The 13,628-nt window shown below is 37.3% G+C and overlaps 1 protein-coding gene across 2 annotated transcripts in view; it reads left to right on the forward strand.

Moving 5' to 3' along the window:
- Positions 1–13,628, forward strand: part of plcd3a (phospholipase C, delta 3a) — a 34,431-nt gene that overhangs the window by 8,112 nt on the left and 12,691 nt on the right. For both annotated transcript variants that reach the window (XM_028454381.1, XM_028454382.1), the window contains exons 2-3: positions 5,470–5,637; positions 11,779–12,007. In XM_028454381.1, coding sequence (XP_028310182.1) covers positions 5,470–5,637; positions 11,779–12,007 — 397 coding nt within the window. The remainder of the gene's footprint in view (positions 1–5,469; positions 5,638–11,778; positions 12,008–13,628) is intronic.

Consider the following 13,628-nt stretch of genomic DNA (forward strand, 5'->3'; position numbering starts at 1 on the left):
GAGCTGGGGGCAAACACTTTTTCATATAGGGCCAAGTAGCTTTGGATTTTTTTCTTCCTCGTTTAAAAAAAACCCTTCATTTTGTGTTTACTTGTTTTATCTTCGACTAAGGTTTACATTTGTTTGATGATTTGAAACATACAAGTGTGGAAAACATGCAAAAAAGTAAGAAATCAGGAAGGGGGAAAACGCCTTTTCACACCACTGTGTATTTAGTATGATAATCCTTTTTAACTTAAACTATACATTATAAAACTCCATATTTTTAATGCTTTCATTTGTTAACTTCCCCCCTTTGCTCTCTCAAGTACCCCCTGTAGGCCCTAGGGTTACACATACCCCCATTTGAGAAACACGGGTGTAAAGAGTACTGATATATCCTACTCAAGTAGAAGTACTGTTACTTAATTGAAATTGTACTCTAAGTCGTATATAAAATACTCAAGTACAAGTAAAAAGTAGCTCAAATAAATAGTACTCAAAGTGAAAGTTACTAGTTACACATGAAAACCTTTTGGTGCAAACCAAGGTTTAAGAAGCCGTAGAGCGACGAGCCCACTTTTCACTGTTCTGGTGTCTTCTCAGTCCTCTGTCGGTGCCCAGTTTAAATGTTTTCATCAGAATAAATTAGCGTGGTTGCTACACAGTTGGCATGCAAGGACTTCACCAACTGATGAAGTGAATGTCAACCAGATTTTCTGCGGGAGGCGATGGAAAGAAAACCCCTTTCAGCCGTTCACGCCGAGGAATCATGGCCCTCAGTCTATTGGTGCAGAGGCTTTTAAGTGCATGAATGGGCCTCTGTTCAAGCTAACAGTGGGCTACAATTTGGGCAGTAAGGACGGACACCTGTTAGCATTGCTTTAGCTTTATATTTAAGTTTAATGTTTAACCTGAGTTATTAGAGAGAGCTGATAATTTTGTTGTTGTTGTTGTGTTTAAGCTGCTTTGCTTAGTATTTGCATGATTTATTGATATAGTCAAAGTTTTTGTATCGTTTTTTGCTACAAAATACAATTAGTTATTTTTTAGATAAGATGTTATCCAGACTAAGTTTTGTGTTTTGGAGTGTATTCCAGAGTAGTTCAGTCGGATCTGCTGCGTATTCCTCCGTAAGTTTCTTAATTTTTGTCTTCAATCATTTTTTCTGCTATCTGTTCCAGTTCCTGTTCCTGTTCCTTGCTCAGTCTCCATACATCCCTAATTCCAAAACCTTCCATGTAATCAATTAATACTTTAGCAGATCAGGATGGTTTTGTATGCGGGCACTTAGCTTTACATTTACATAAAACAGAGCAGGTAGGATGGTTTGGATATGCTGGGAAAAGCTGAAAAAGTATGTGAGAAACAGAACCAGTTAAGACGTCTTTGGCAGATTAGTGGCTTAATGACCTGCTGGTAATATCAGGCTCTTGTGGGAATGCCTATGTGTGCATGTAGGAACAGCTTGGACAAACAGGCTCGGCATGGATGGAGGTACGGTGGGAGGAAGGTGGGGGGTCCTTCTTTGTGCTCGACCCTGATGGGATGAAAGCCATGGGAACGCCTTTAGTTTGTTTTTATTAACAGTTGGAGAATGAGGATGAAACGATAGAAGATGCTGACTGTTTTTGGACTAATCCTGAAAAGAAGGGCAAAGTTCATTTGATTAGTGCGATTTATACCATTTTGGCTTTTTTAACAAAGCTGTAAGAAAACGATTATTTATTTGGATCAGCAATGATGTTTGCAGGAACAGCTATGCTAATTATTTGGCATGCATTCCTTCAGTTTGATACATGTTGCAGGGACATAATGTTTTTAAACTTTATATTAAAATATCTGAAAGTTTGATTAATAATTGGCTATTGAATTATTAACATTCATTTCTGCTTACATTCCTAGTGTAGAAAAATAGAAAACAAAACACCAGCAAAGCAAGTGATGGCTGAGACACTGATCTAAAAAAGGGTTAATGGTTTTTGAATCTTAGTCAAACAATAATGCTTGGTCCACATTATTGGACTACCCTCTGTGTGTTTGTCATATTCAGACCTTTGGAGCGACAGCTGGGAAAAATGCTCATGTGTAAACACTGAAATCACCTCACTGGACTTTAGTTCAGAGCGCCAAATAACATTTATTAAAACACGTTGTTGCATAAAGATAATTGAAACTTGTCTGAGAAATTCTGATATTTTTACTTCTATATTTTGAATTAAAATCAGAACTCCCAGCAATTCTTTTCATGGACTTTCCTAAACCAAGAAGTGATAATCAGACCTACATTTTGGGATCTTTCATCCCTCACCCTGAATAATAAAACATGTTTCCTGATCTGAGGCCTCTTTAGTCTATCTGACTCATCAACTGTTGCATTACAGCTGACAATAAAAACCAGCGTTTGTATACTTTAAAGAGCGCAATAACATTCTGCACTGTCTATAATCATTAAACCTGCCTCTTCATTCATCAAGAGAAATGCATGAACATTGTCTATCTTTGTAAATCTAAACAGCAGAAAGACGCATATTTGTTGCTACACATGGATAGAATACATTCAATTCAACTTTATTTATGTAGCGCAAAATACAACAAAAGTCATCTCAAAGCGCTATCAAAATATAAATTTCGTAAGAAAAAACCCAACAAATCCAAATGAACAAACATCATCGACAGTGGGAAGAAACAACTCCCATTTAACAGGAAGAAATCTCCAGCAGAACCAGGTTCAGAAGTGGCAGCCATCTGCTCCGACTGGTTGGCGTTAGTGGACAGAAGAAGGAGAACAGAACAGGATAGCGAGATAAAACATCAGAGTGTCTCATACTCGTTGAGTTGTGAACCACAGATCAGGAACTGTCAACTCTAGCTTCACGACACCTGAAACAGAAAAGAGAGAGAAGAGCGAGGAGAAGGCACTGACTGCAGAAAAACATGGTACAGTATTAGCAGGTCTGCCTGCATGGAAACACCTGGTGCTGGACTATGTGTGAGTGGAATGAGAATGAATATGTGCCTTTCTAATCCTTCGTATGCTAAGAAAACTTTCTGAAGATATCAAGGTACTTCGAAAGAAGATGAAGTTTCCTTTTGGAGGAACGCAAACAACGTCTGGGAATGAAATTCGCAGGGAACGAGGCCAACACGAACAACGATAGAGAGGAGGAGGAATAAAAAAAAGACAACACTGACTACAGATGAGAATAAATCCTACACAAAAAAGGACAAAAAAAAAAAAAAAAAATTAAATTGTGTTCAGAACAACCTAAGAATGTTTGACCAGAGAGACAAGCTTTGATGTAAATTTTCTGTGTTCAAAACAGGGGACGGGACTTAGATAAGCAAACTGCTTCTCTCGTCTCCTTTTTCGGCATGTACAAAAAAAAAAAAAAAAAAAAAAAAAAGAATAACAAAACTTCTGTGAATGCAACCATGTCTGAAATAAACTGAATAAATAAATAAATAAATAAAGATATGGGGTGGATATCAGTGTAAATGGTGTGTAAGCAGTGTGAGCAATGTGATGGTTATGCAACGAGGGTCAGAAGTGGGGGGTTGGCTACAACCTGGCACAACTGTGTCTGACTTGATATCGCACATCGCAGTCCATTAGAGCTATGTGTAGACTGTGTTTGAATGTAATGTTGGTGTTCTACTATATAATATTAGTTTTTAGTTCCTATTTTTAAGTTTAGGGCTTTGGCATGACAAACTGTTCTGCAGCAAGTACCCTTCGTTTCACTCAATGTTTGTATGTTAAACATAATTTTTGGTTTATAGTACAAGCAGAAAAGTGTTGACTATAATTATGACTTTGTCTTAACCATTAGAAGGTGTATTTTCAGCATGTGAGAGGTAGGTGAGGGTGTCTTAAGCTGGTAGAGACAATATTTTTTTTTTTAATCAGATAAAAACAGCGTAGGCCTCATGGATCAATATATGGAAGATCATTTGCTCACAAAAAATGTAAAAGGTTGATCTTCACTGTAAACACTCTCTTAATGACAATGTCGGTAAAGTTTGGTGCATTGCATTATGGGATGTGGAGTCCTGTAGGCGGATGCACAGAAGTGTTTTTACTTGTGTTTTTTTAAAATTCTGAATTAGTTATTCCGAATTAAATCATTCGGAATTAAAGTGTTCTGCTTCATGTTTACATGGAAATATTATTTCCGAAAACTGAGGTTTACATGGAAAACTGGTTTATTAGGTTTAGTTAATTCCGCTTCAGGTCTGAGGGTTGGGAAGGCTCTGATTGGACAGGGGAAGAACATGACGTATCAGGAGAAACACACAACAAACCTTTTATTGTTGGCTGTAACACAGAACACCACACATGAGAATTGTTTTCAACTTATTTTGATTGTAGTTTTGAAGCAGCAGCTCAACAATAACACACTTTGGTCCACGGAGTGGAAAAAATATGAACTAATCACCGGTAAATAAAGCCCAGTAAAACTCCAGAAAACAATAACCAGGAATAAATATTTGCTCCCTGGTAAAGATAGTAGCTCTAACAACCGTTACACTGATAAACTTGGTGATATTACAGCCTGTGCAGCAGTGTGGGGACACATTTACTCCGTCTCCGGGTGAACAGGCTTCACCTGTCCGATGAAGCCTGTTCCGTTTGCTGATAAGTTCATATGTCAGCGTGAACGTCGGCATGTTTATGCCTCCGTCCATCCCCTTTTTTTTATCATATTCATGTCTTTTAAGGCTCTTTTTAAATAGTGTCGGCTCTATTCCAGGCCGCCATGTTGGATTATGTCGTCACCCCGCTTCATTGCCGCAAGTCGCACATGGGCAGAACGACCGGAATTAACTTAAAGCGGAATTAAGTGTTGTTAACTGTTTACAAGAAAGATGAATTATTTAATTCGGAATTAAAAATGTAATAAATCAGCCACCTAATTCGAAATTAAGTTTAATTCTGAATTAAATAAACATTAGGAATTAAGTGTTTACAAGGTCAGGTTAAAGAGGAATTAACTTTTAATTCCGCTTTAAAGAGGAATTAAAGCTCCCATGTAAACGTGGCCAATAACAGATGTTCATTTCGGGGTTTACACGGAAAGTTTCAAATCCGGCCAAAAATATATGTCTCACAGAGTGAGGTGATATCACGTGGAATACAGGGAACAAACTAGAACATTATTGGAGTCAAATTAATCACGGTCCTCCTTCTTAGGAGAAGAAACGCAAGAACTCACCGTAAGAAAAAGTCTACAGGACTCCACATCCCACGATGCAATGCACCAAACTTTTCCAACAACGTCATTAAGAGAGTGTTTACAGTGGAGATTAAAACAAACTTTCAAGTGGCAATTTCAATTTTTGAAATATTTTGCCAAGCAAATGATCTTAGATTTATTGATCCCTGAGGCTACACTGTCTTTATCTGATTTAATATGTTTGTCTCATCAGCTTTCACTGCCTGATGTCGGATAATACCCATATTGGGCTTTGTCGTGTGTGTTTCTCCAGGATTGCTCGACAATGAGGACGTATGTGTGATGATGCGGGGCTGCAGCATGGTGAAAGTTCGCTCTGCACGGTGGAAGAAGAGTCGAAACCTGCGGTTGCTGGAGGACGGACTCACCGTGTGGTGTGAATCCACGAAGAGCTCCCGCAAAGCCAAAGCACGGCAGACGTGTAAGTTTGTCTGAGACGTGGTTTCTATGGTGTTATTATTTCAGCTATGGAGTTCAGAATCTGTGTGTATGTGTGTGTTGGTAGGAGGGGTTGGGGAGAGTCTGGTAAGGAGAGAACTTTTAGATATGACTTGGTCCTCTTGCGTTTAAAGAACAGAAGCCCTATATTGTGGAGCTTTCTTTGAATCTTAGGATGTTTCCGTTCTTTCATGTCTGGAGAAACAAAGAAAGGCAATACATGAAGTGACATAACTTCCTGCTGTGGAGCAACAAACTGGACTGTATTATTATAGGAAGCTGTAAAAGATTGTGGTCTTTGCTTTATGAGAACATCTCAGCAATGGGTAATCAAACCTTTTAGTTCATTTTCGTCTTTGAAAAGAATTATACAGAAGAAAATTAGGGCCACTAAAAAAATAAATTAAATAAATAAATAAAAACAGAGCCAGTAGTGGAAGAAGAAAAAAAAAAAAAACAGAGTGAGTAGTGGAAGTAATCACTTTTTTTTTGTCATAGTTGTTTATTTGTTTTTTTAATTATTATAACCAGTCCTGTTTTTTTTTTTTTTTTTTTTTTTCTTTTGGGACACCTGCAGGCTCCTCCCACACAAAACGCAGGTGGAGACAGGCAGTGTGTTTCTGAGTGGCTGGAGGAAAAAAACGAGTGAAAATGACGGAATTTTCTCCATGAGCGAGGGGTTCCAGAGGCCCTAATCCTCTTCCGTAGGATTAGCTTGTTGGACCACCAGTAGATCACAGAAGTGAACGCAAATCCTCACAAACCTGTGAGAAATAAAACAATACACCAGGAAACACTTCGTACGCTAGCACTTCTTAAAGGGTGCATGACATGTCTATAACATAAAATGTGTTTAAATTTAATGTGTTATAATGTGTTACCAAAAAATAAAATATGTGCAGATTTATTTTTAAATCACACACATATTCAAAGTTGTTTTTTGCAGGATTGTGTACTTTATAATACAAGAGGGCAGCCATGTTAGGCCAGATGTTATTCTAGTGCAGTGTTTACACCAGATTTCCCCGATTTTCCTCATTGTATTGGTTTTATCAGTGCTTTTCTCCCCATTTTGTTTTACTATCATTTTATTAATTACTATGGAAAACACAAGGATGTGTTGGCGCTCCTTATAACGATAATAAAAAACAACAAAACCCTAAAGTGAAATCTGAAATCAAACTTTCTCAAATTGAAGTTCTAAAATTGTAACTTCCCCTTTAGCGTCTTCTTATTCTTATTTGTTGAACTTTTATAGGAATTCAAGGCCCCAATAAACTTAAGGAAGGTTTTACAAATGAATGGAAGAATCCATGACAAAGTTCCAATGGACAAATTCCTGGTTTTCAAACCTTAAACACTGCTCATTTAAAAAAAAAAAAAAAGCTCTCCAAGCTGTCTAGATGTAATGTGTGTATTTTGGGATTTTGTATTAATAAATGCATTTTTAAACGCTGTTTGAAATCTGACTATAAACACTAACAGCTGCTATCTTGCACTGGATTAGCCAAATAGTGATGCTACGGGTTACATTTCCATCATTTCTTTTTTAGTTTACCTACACTCTACTTGTTGCTCAGAATTGCCTTGTGCCTTGTGGGCACTGCAAATGGCTGCTCCGGTGTGTTGATGTGTATTCTTTCGCTGCAACTAAAGCATTCTGATTCTGATTCTAATTTTGCCTAAAATTGCCTGGCCCCAACCATTGCTGTGCAGTAGCTATAATTTAGTAGCAGATATTGGATCAAAGTGCGTGCTGCCTATGATTTCCCTATTTATGTTTTGGCTTGCCAGTACACTGTGTACTGACACATATCTGGTACAGACTGCTTTATTACAACAACATGTGGGTTAAGCGTAGAAGAGGATGGATCAATAAAGAAGTCTGATTAAAGCATCCAAACGTTTCTCGACAAACACTGTCACTGTGAAACTGCATGTGTCTGTACCAACCACATCGTATCGTATGGGCAGTCTTTTAGTCTCCTATTACATGGGTTTTCTCGAGGAATGAAAATTGACTAGCGAGCGACTCAAGGTGCTATCTCACAGGAATGAGTCAGAGCCTTTGGAGTGGCCTTGACCTTTGGCTATGCTTTGTGCACTCTGTGGGATGTTGCAATGCAATTTAGTGCTGAGCTCCTGCTAGGCTCACAGTGCTGCTGGTTGGGCAGCTTAGTGGGTCAGTGGGTGGTGAAGGCCATCTTGATTTGACAGAGTCGTTAGACCACAAATAGATTCAGTGGTTGAGTTGCAGCATGGGGCTGAAGCACTTACTTACAATGATGACAATGAGCAGCCAGTGAATCAGACACATACTCATACTGGCCTCTCCAGCCAGAGGTGAAAGTAATGGATTACAAGTACTCACGTTACTGTAATTGAATAGCTTTTATGGGTACTTGTACTTTTTTGAGTATATTTCTAAATCAGTAATTTCACTCTTACTTAAAGCTGATATCCGGAGTTTCTGAGAAATCTATGTTTATGTATGATTTTTTTGAATATCATAAAAATACCTAACTAGTCTTATACTATGGTCTACTGCCAGTGGTCATTCATATACATTAATGTATATAAGTCCCTCCTTCGTCCTATAGGCCCGTATACAAATGGAAACAATCGCCGACTGCGCCCAGCCAATAGGCTTTGACTTCCTGTTTTTGAGACTGTCAATCAAAGTGAATGTGGAACTGTGCACAGAAACAAGGCTGCGTGTCACAACAGCAAACAGGTAAATATGATTTTGGCTCTTACCTGACCCATAGACCTATATCAATGCAACCTGATGCGACTTTGTTATGTGTGTGCAGAAAAGTAGAGGCGTGGCTTCTGGTAGATTGCAGAGGCAGTGGGAGGAAGTGAGGCTGTTGAGGGCGCGACATCGAGACGTCCTCTCAGAAACTCCGGATATCTGCTTTAAACAGCAACTAAACCTCTGCTTTCTCCTGACCTGCCACTAGGAGGGAAATTCAAAAAATGTCTTGATTATGGGGCAGTTAAGACACGCCCAGTCTATACTATAAAATCTCTAATGAACAATTTATGCTATGTTAAAGCTGATATCTGGAGTTTCTGAGAAATCTTTGTTTATGTATAATTCTTTTGAAATGCGAAAAAATACCTAACTAGTCTTTTACTATGGTCTACTGCCGGTGGTCATTCATATACAATAATGATATAAGTCCCGCCTTTGTCCATAGACCCCTATACAAATGCAAGAAAGCGCCAACTTTGCCTAGCCAATAGGCTTCGACTTCCTGGAGTGGGCCACTGTCAATCAAAGTGAATGCGCGTGCACTGTCACAACAGCAAACAGGTATCACTGAGCAGCATAGTGTCATGGAGGAGCGATCCAAAACTCCAGTTACCCATTCCATTATTGCCAACGTATAATATTTCTATTAAAAAAGTAAAGAATAGTCCGGGTACAAAGCTTGTGCATAAACGTCTTTGTGACCGCAACAGAATTGATCTTGGAGCTGCTTTTCAAAGGGGGAGGGACTTGCTGCTTTTTAAAGGATTCCGAACGGACCAGGATTTGGAGACATTTCTCATGGACAGGTAATAAACATGTTTTAATCAAAAGTTATGGCACTCCAACAATACATGTGTAGTTTTTGTAGTTATGTGACTTTGTTATGTTTTGCAATGCGTGTGTACAAACGTAGAGGCGTAGCTTCTGATTGGCAGAGGCAGGAGAGCAGGTAGAGGCTGTAGGGGGCGGGACATCGAGACGTTCTCTCAGAAACTCCAGATATTAGCTTTAACTAGCTACTCATTACTTAATATACCTCCTCTCTATTCACTCTTGATTGGTGCTAGTTTTTATAAAAGGGGCGGGGCTAACAGTGTTTGTTTGTGACGCAAGATGGTCCCAAAACGTCACATGATCTTATTCTCAGCCAATAGCAAAAATCCATTGTAATAGCTGGGTTTCAACCCATAGAGGGCAGTCACTGTGACATTTTACAACAAAATGTGCCAAATTGAAATACTTTGACTACAATGTTGAGAGTTGGACCAGGATCAATCAACAGCACTTCTTCATACCCAAATACAGTTGTGTTCAGCAGAAAGGTTTTGGGGGTTTAGTTACTCTTTAAGTACATTTTAAAATAAGTAAAGTAAATTGTTACATTTCTATTTCTTCACTAAATCATTACTGAGTAAATTATATATATTTTTTGTTTTAAAATGATCAGATATAGTGAAACTACAAAAGATTAAATAACCAGACAATGATCCAATGCATGATATCATAGCCGACCAACCAGATTATAATGCACCGCGCAAAACAATATTGAATTTAATGTTATTTTCTCAGTTTTAGAGTCCATAAATGTAGCTACACTTTTTTTTTAATTGAATTCATTTGTGTTATTTTATTTAAAAAATAATTAATATTATTATTTATTATTTTGTGGAAAATAAATTAAAGTCCAATTGTGAAGATTTTGTCTCTTTATGCATGAGATGTTTAATGTATGCAAGGGAACTGTGACAAGATTTATTACCAAAAATAAACATAGGGTTATGAAAGTAACGAGTAACTTTTACTTTGAGTACTATATAAATTAATACTTGAGTATTTTATGTTTGACTGTTATTTGTACTCGAGTACAATTTCAATCAAGTAACAGCACTTTTACTTAGTAGGATGTATCAGTACTGTATCAGTACTCTGTTGGACTATCTCTCTTCCTTAATTCATTATACAAAGGTCCAAGAACCACTTTAGTTTCATCTATTCAACTCACTGGCAACACAATTTACACACAGACACGTTACATTGGCCATGTTTCTGGGAGACCCACAAAGGAGGAATGTGAAGTGATTATGAAGAGGTGGACAGCAGAGGCTTTTACCACCTCCAGCAGAAGAATGGAGCTGTTGTCAGCACAGTGAGGCCTTTCTGCTTCACTAACGTTATCAACACATTCGAGTCGTCTCGGTGCACAAACAGGCTGAATGCTGTAGTTGTGTTGCAGATTCAAACTAGATGTTTGTGTTGGCCTGTTTGCTTTTTTCTCATCTCAGTGAGAGATAATAATTGCATACTTCACCAAGTCTGAGCTTGTTTCTGACAGTTTCACTTTGAAAGAAAAGCATCTGCTGTACATTTACTTATATTTTTTAAAAAATATGTATTGAAAGCTGCTGGAGACTATAATGCTTTATCAGATAAAGGCCTCGTAGATCAATAAATCAAAGATCATTTGCTAGAAAAATGATGTGAAGATGTGATGTTTAAATTGCCACTCGAAAGCTTGTTCTGCTCTCCACTACAAACACTCTCTTATTGAAAAGGTTTGGTGAATTGCATTGTGGGATGTGGATTCCCATAGACAGATGCATAGAAGTGTTTTTACGTCCAATAACACACAAAACCCCAAACATATACAGAGAAATAATACAAAATGACAACAAGAATACACAAAACCACACAAAAAATATACAAAAATGAAGGAAAAAACAGAAAACAACTCCAAAAACACACAGATCCGATCCTTTGTTGTTTCCTGGATTAATTATCATTTTGGTATTTTTTTTAAATGCTGACATGCTGATTTTGTGGCCCACAGATCTATTTTGTGGCCCTCGCCATGATAAAATTGTTCATCTCCGGTTGAGCTGATATAAAGTGGTAAAAGCAACAAATATACACATAGGGACTCCATCATTTCACACAAAGAATCCTAATTTCATGATGGATCAATGTATTCAGCACGAGTTCACACTCACTTCCTTTCCTTCAGGTCTTTTTTATCATTTGTTTGTTTATCTGCGGAATTTTGATATAACTGCATCTATATTTTTTTTTTTTAAATGTGAACCAGCATTTTGTAAATTAAGCAAATCATATCTAAAAATTCTTAAATCAATCATAGAAATTTGAGTTTTTGGCTAGTTATGTAAACTTTGGAGAACAAGTTACCTAAATTGTTAAAAAAAAAATGCTGAACAGTCATCAACATGTTAACAAAAGTAAGTATTTCAAACTTACTTTCGATGATATAATATATAGAACTTCTTATTTGACCTTTAAGTCCTTTGTGTGTTGTTATGGTCAACTACCAGAACTGTTTACGCATCAAACACATGCTTTTCCTTTTGCTGGCAGTCGCAGTGACGGAGGTGGAGTGTGTGCGTGAGGGCTGCCAGTCGGAGGCTCTGCGGCAGCTGTCTGGGTCGGTGCCGGAGAAGCAGTGCTTCACGGTGGTGTTCAGAGGAGCCAGGAAGAGCCTGGACCTGCTCTGCTCCTGTGAGGATGAAGCCCAGCGATGGGTGCGAGGCCTGCGCACTCTGAAGGAGCGCGTGGCCAACATGACGCAGAAGGAGAAGCTGGACCAATATCCTGCTCGCAATAGACATGCAGTGACATCACCCGGGTTGGGGTCAATTGCATTTTGAAATTACAATTACGTCTTAAATTATCCATGATCAATTACAACTCATTTATGATTACTTTGACCAGCATTTTTTCCTATTCCAATCCAAAATTCCAACTATTGTTTTCCCCCTGAAAGTCAATTACAATTATGTTCTCAATTACTAAAGTTACATTACAATTGCTGAGCCTTTACTAAATCCCATAAAACGTAACCTTTCTCTTGTATTAGCTTTCTGTTAGCATCTCTTATTATTATGGGTTGGTTTTGACCCATGTATTAAGTCTTAAATACACTAAAAAATATGATCTGTCATCTAACTTGTTTTTCATCTCTTGATTACCTTGTTAGGCTTCCTAATCAATGAAAAATATTGGTATTAATATTTTTGGTGTGGGCGTATGAGCCCCTTTTTTTGTGTCAGTGTAACCCTGGATTTATTATTATTATTTATTTATTTATTTTTTGGTAAAATTATCCTCGAGAACTAAGAGGTAAACTTGATATGAAACATATTTTAATAACTGTTGTCAAAGTAGGCCCATGTTTTAGCCATATAACTGTAACATGGTTCCCAGGTTTTTGTTTAATTACATTGTAAATGACAGTTTGTTGCATTTCCATGCCAATTTCAATTACAAAGTCCATTATCTGAATTTAATTACAATTCAATGACAATTACAACAGCAACATATTTTTTTCCAATTACAATGACAATAATGTCTTAGTTGTAATCAATTGTCAATTACCCGATTACAATCATAATTGACCCCAACCCTGGACGTCACTAATTTTTATTATATTAATGTATCTTTATTTTAATTAACAAATCAGCAATAATCTACCTCAATATTAATATAACCCTGTAGCTCTAATTCAAATTACCAATATATATATATATATATATATATATATATATTAAACAGTGCTTTTTTAATACATCTGAGGAATTTAAAGGAATCAAGTATTCCATTCTAAAGTCTGAAGCTTTAAAATCAGTCCAACCATCAGCTATAATAACGTTAATCATTCGTTTTACTCTATTTACAACCCATTTCTTTACCTTCTTGTCTGCTTATTCTTTGCAATATATCCAATTGTGTGGATCACTTCAACAGTTGTTTTAGAAACTCTACAGTAAATAACACAAAGCAGGGTGGACGCTATTACCCCAGACATGACATAATCAAAAAAAAGAATCAAATTGTGGCCAAAGATAAACAATGACGTGGACAAGAAACACTAATTCGTGGCCACAAAATAAGTACAACATGCGCACAAAAGTGAGTGAACCTGGTTCTCAATGTTCTGTTTCCACGCCTCTTGGTGGTAATGGTTCCTTGCAATGCCAGACTCTTCAGAAGGTCTTTTAAACTCGTTCAAAATTCAATCATACTATCACTTTCCAGGAATAACATTAATGTTTTTAATAAATTACATTTCCTGTGCAAAATATACTTATTTTGTACTTATTTCATGGCCACAATTATTTATTTATTTATTTTTGTGGCCATGTCATGTCTGGGGCTCTATACCTGATCAAGTTTGTGCTATAGTAAAACAGAACAGATCAAAAGACGCT

The sequence above is a fragment of the Gouania willdenowi genome, chromosome 8, assembly GCF_900634775.1.
Source record: "Gouania willdenowi chromosome 8, fGouWil2.1, whole genome shotgun sequence".
NCBI lineage: Eukaryota > Metazoa > Chordata > Actinopteri > Blenniiformes > Gobiesocidae > Gouania > Gouania willdenowi.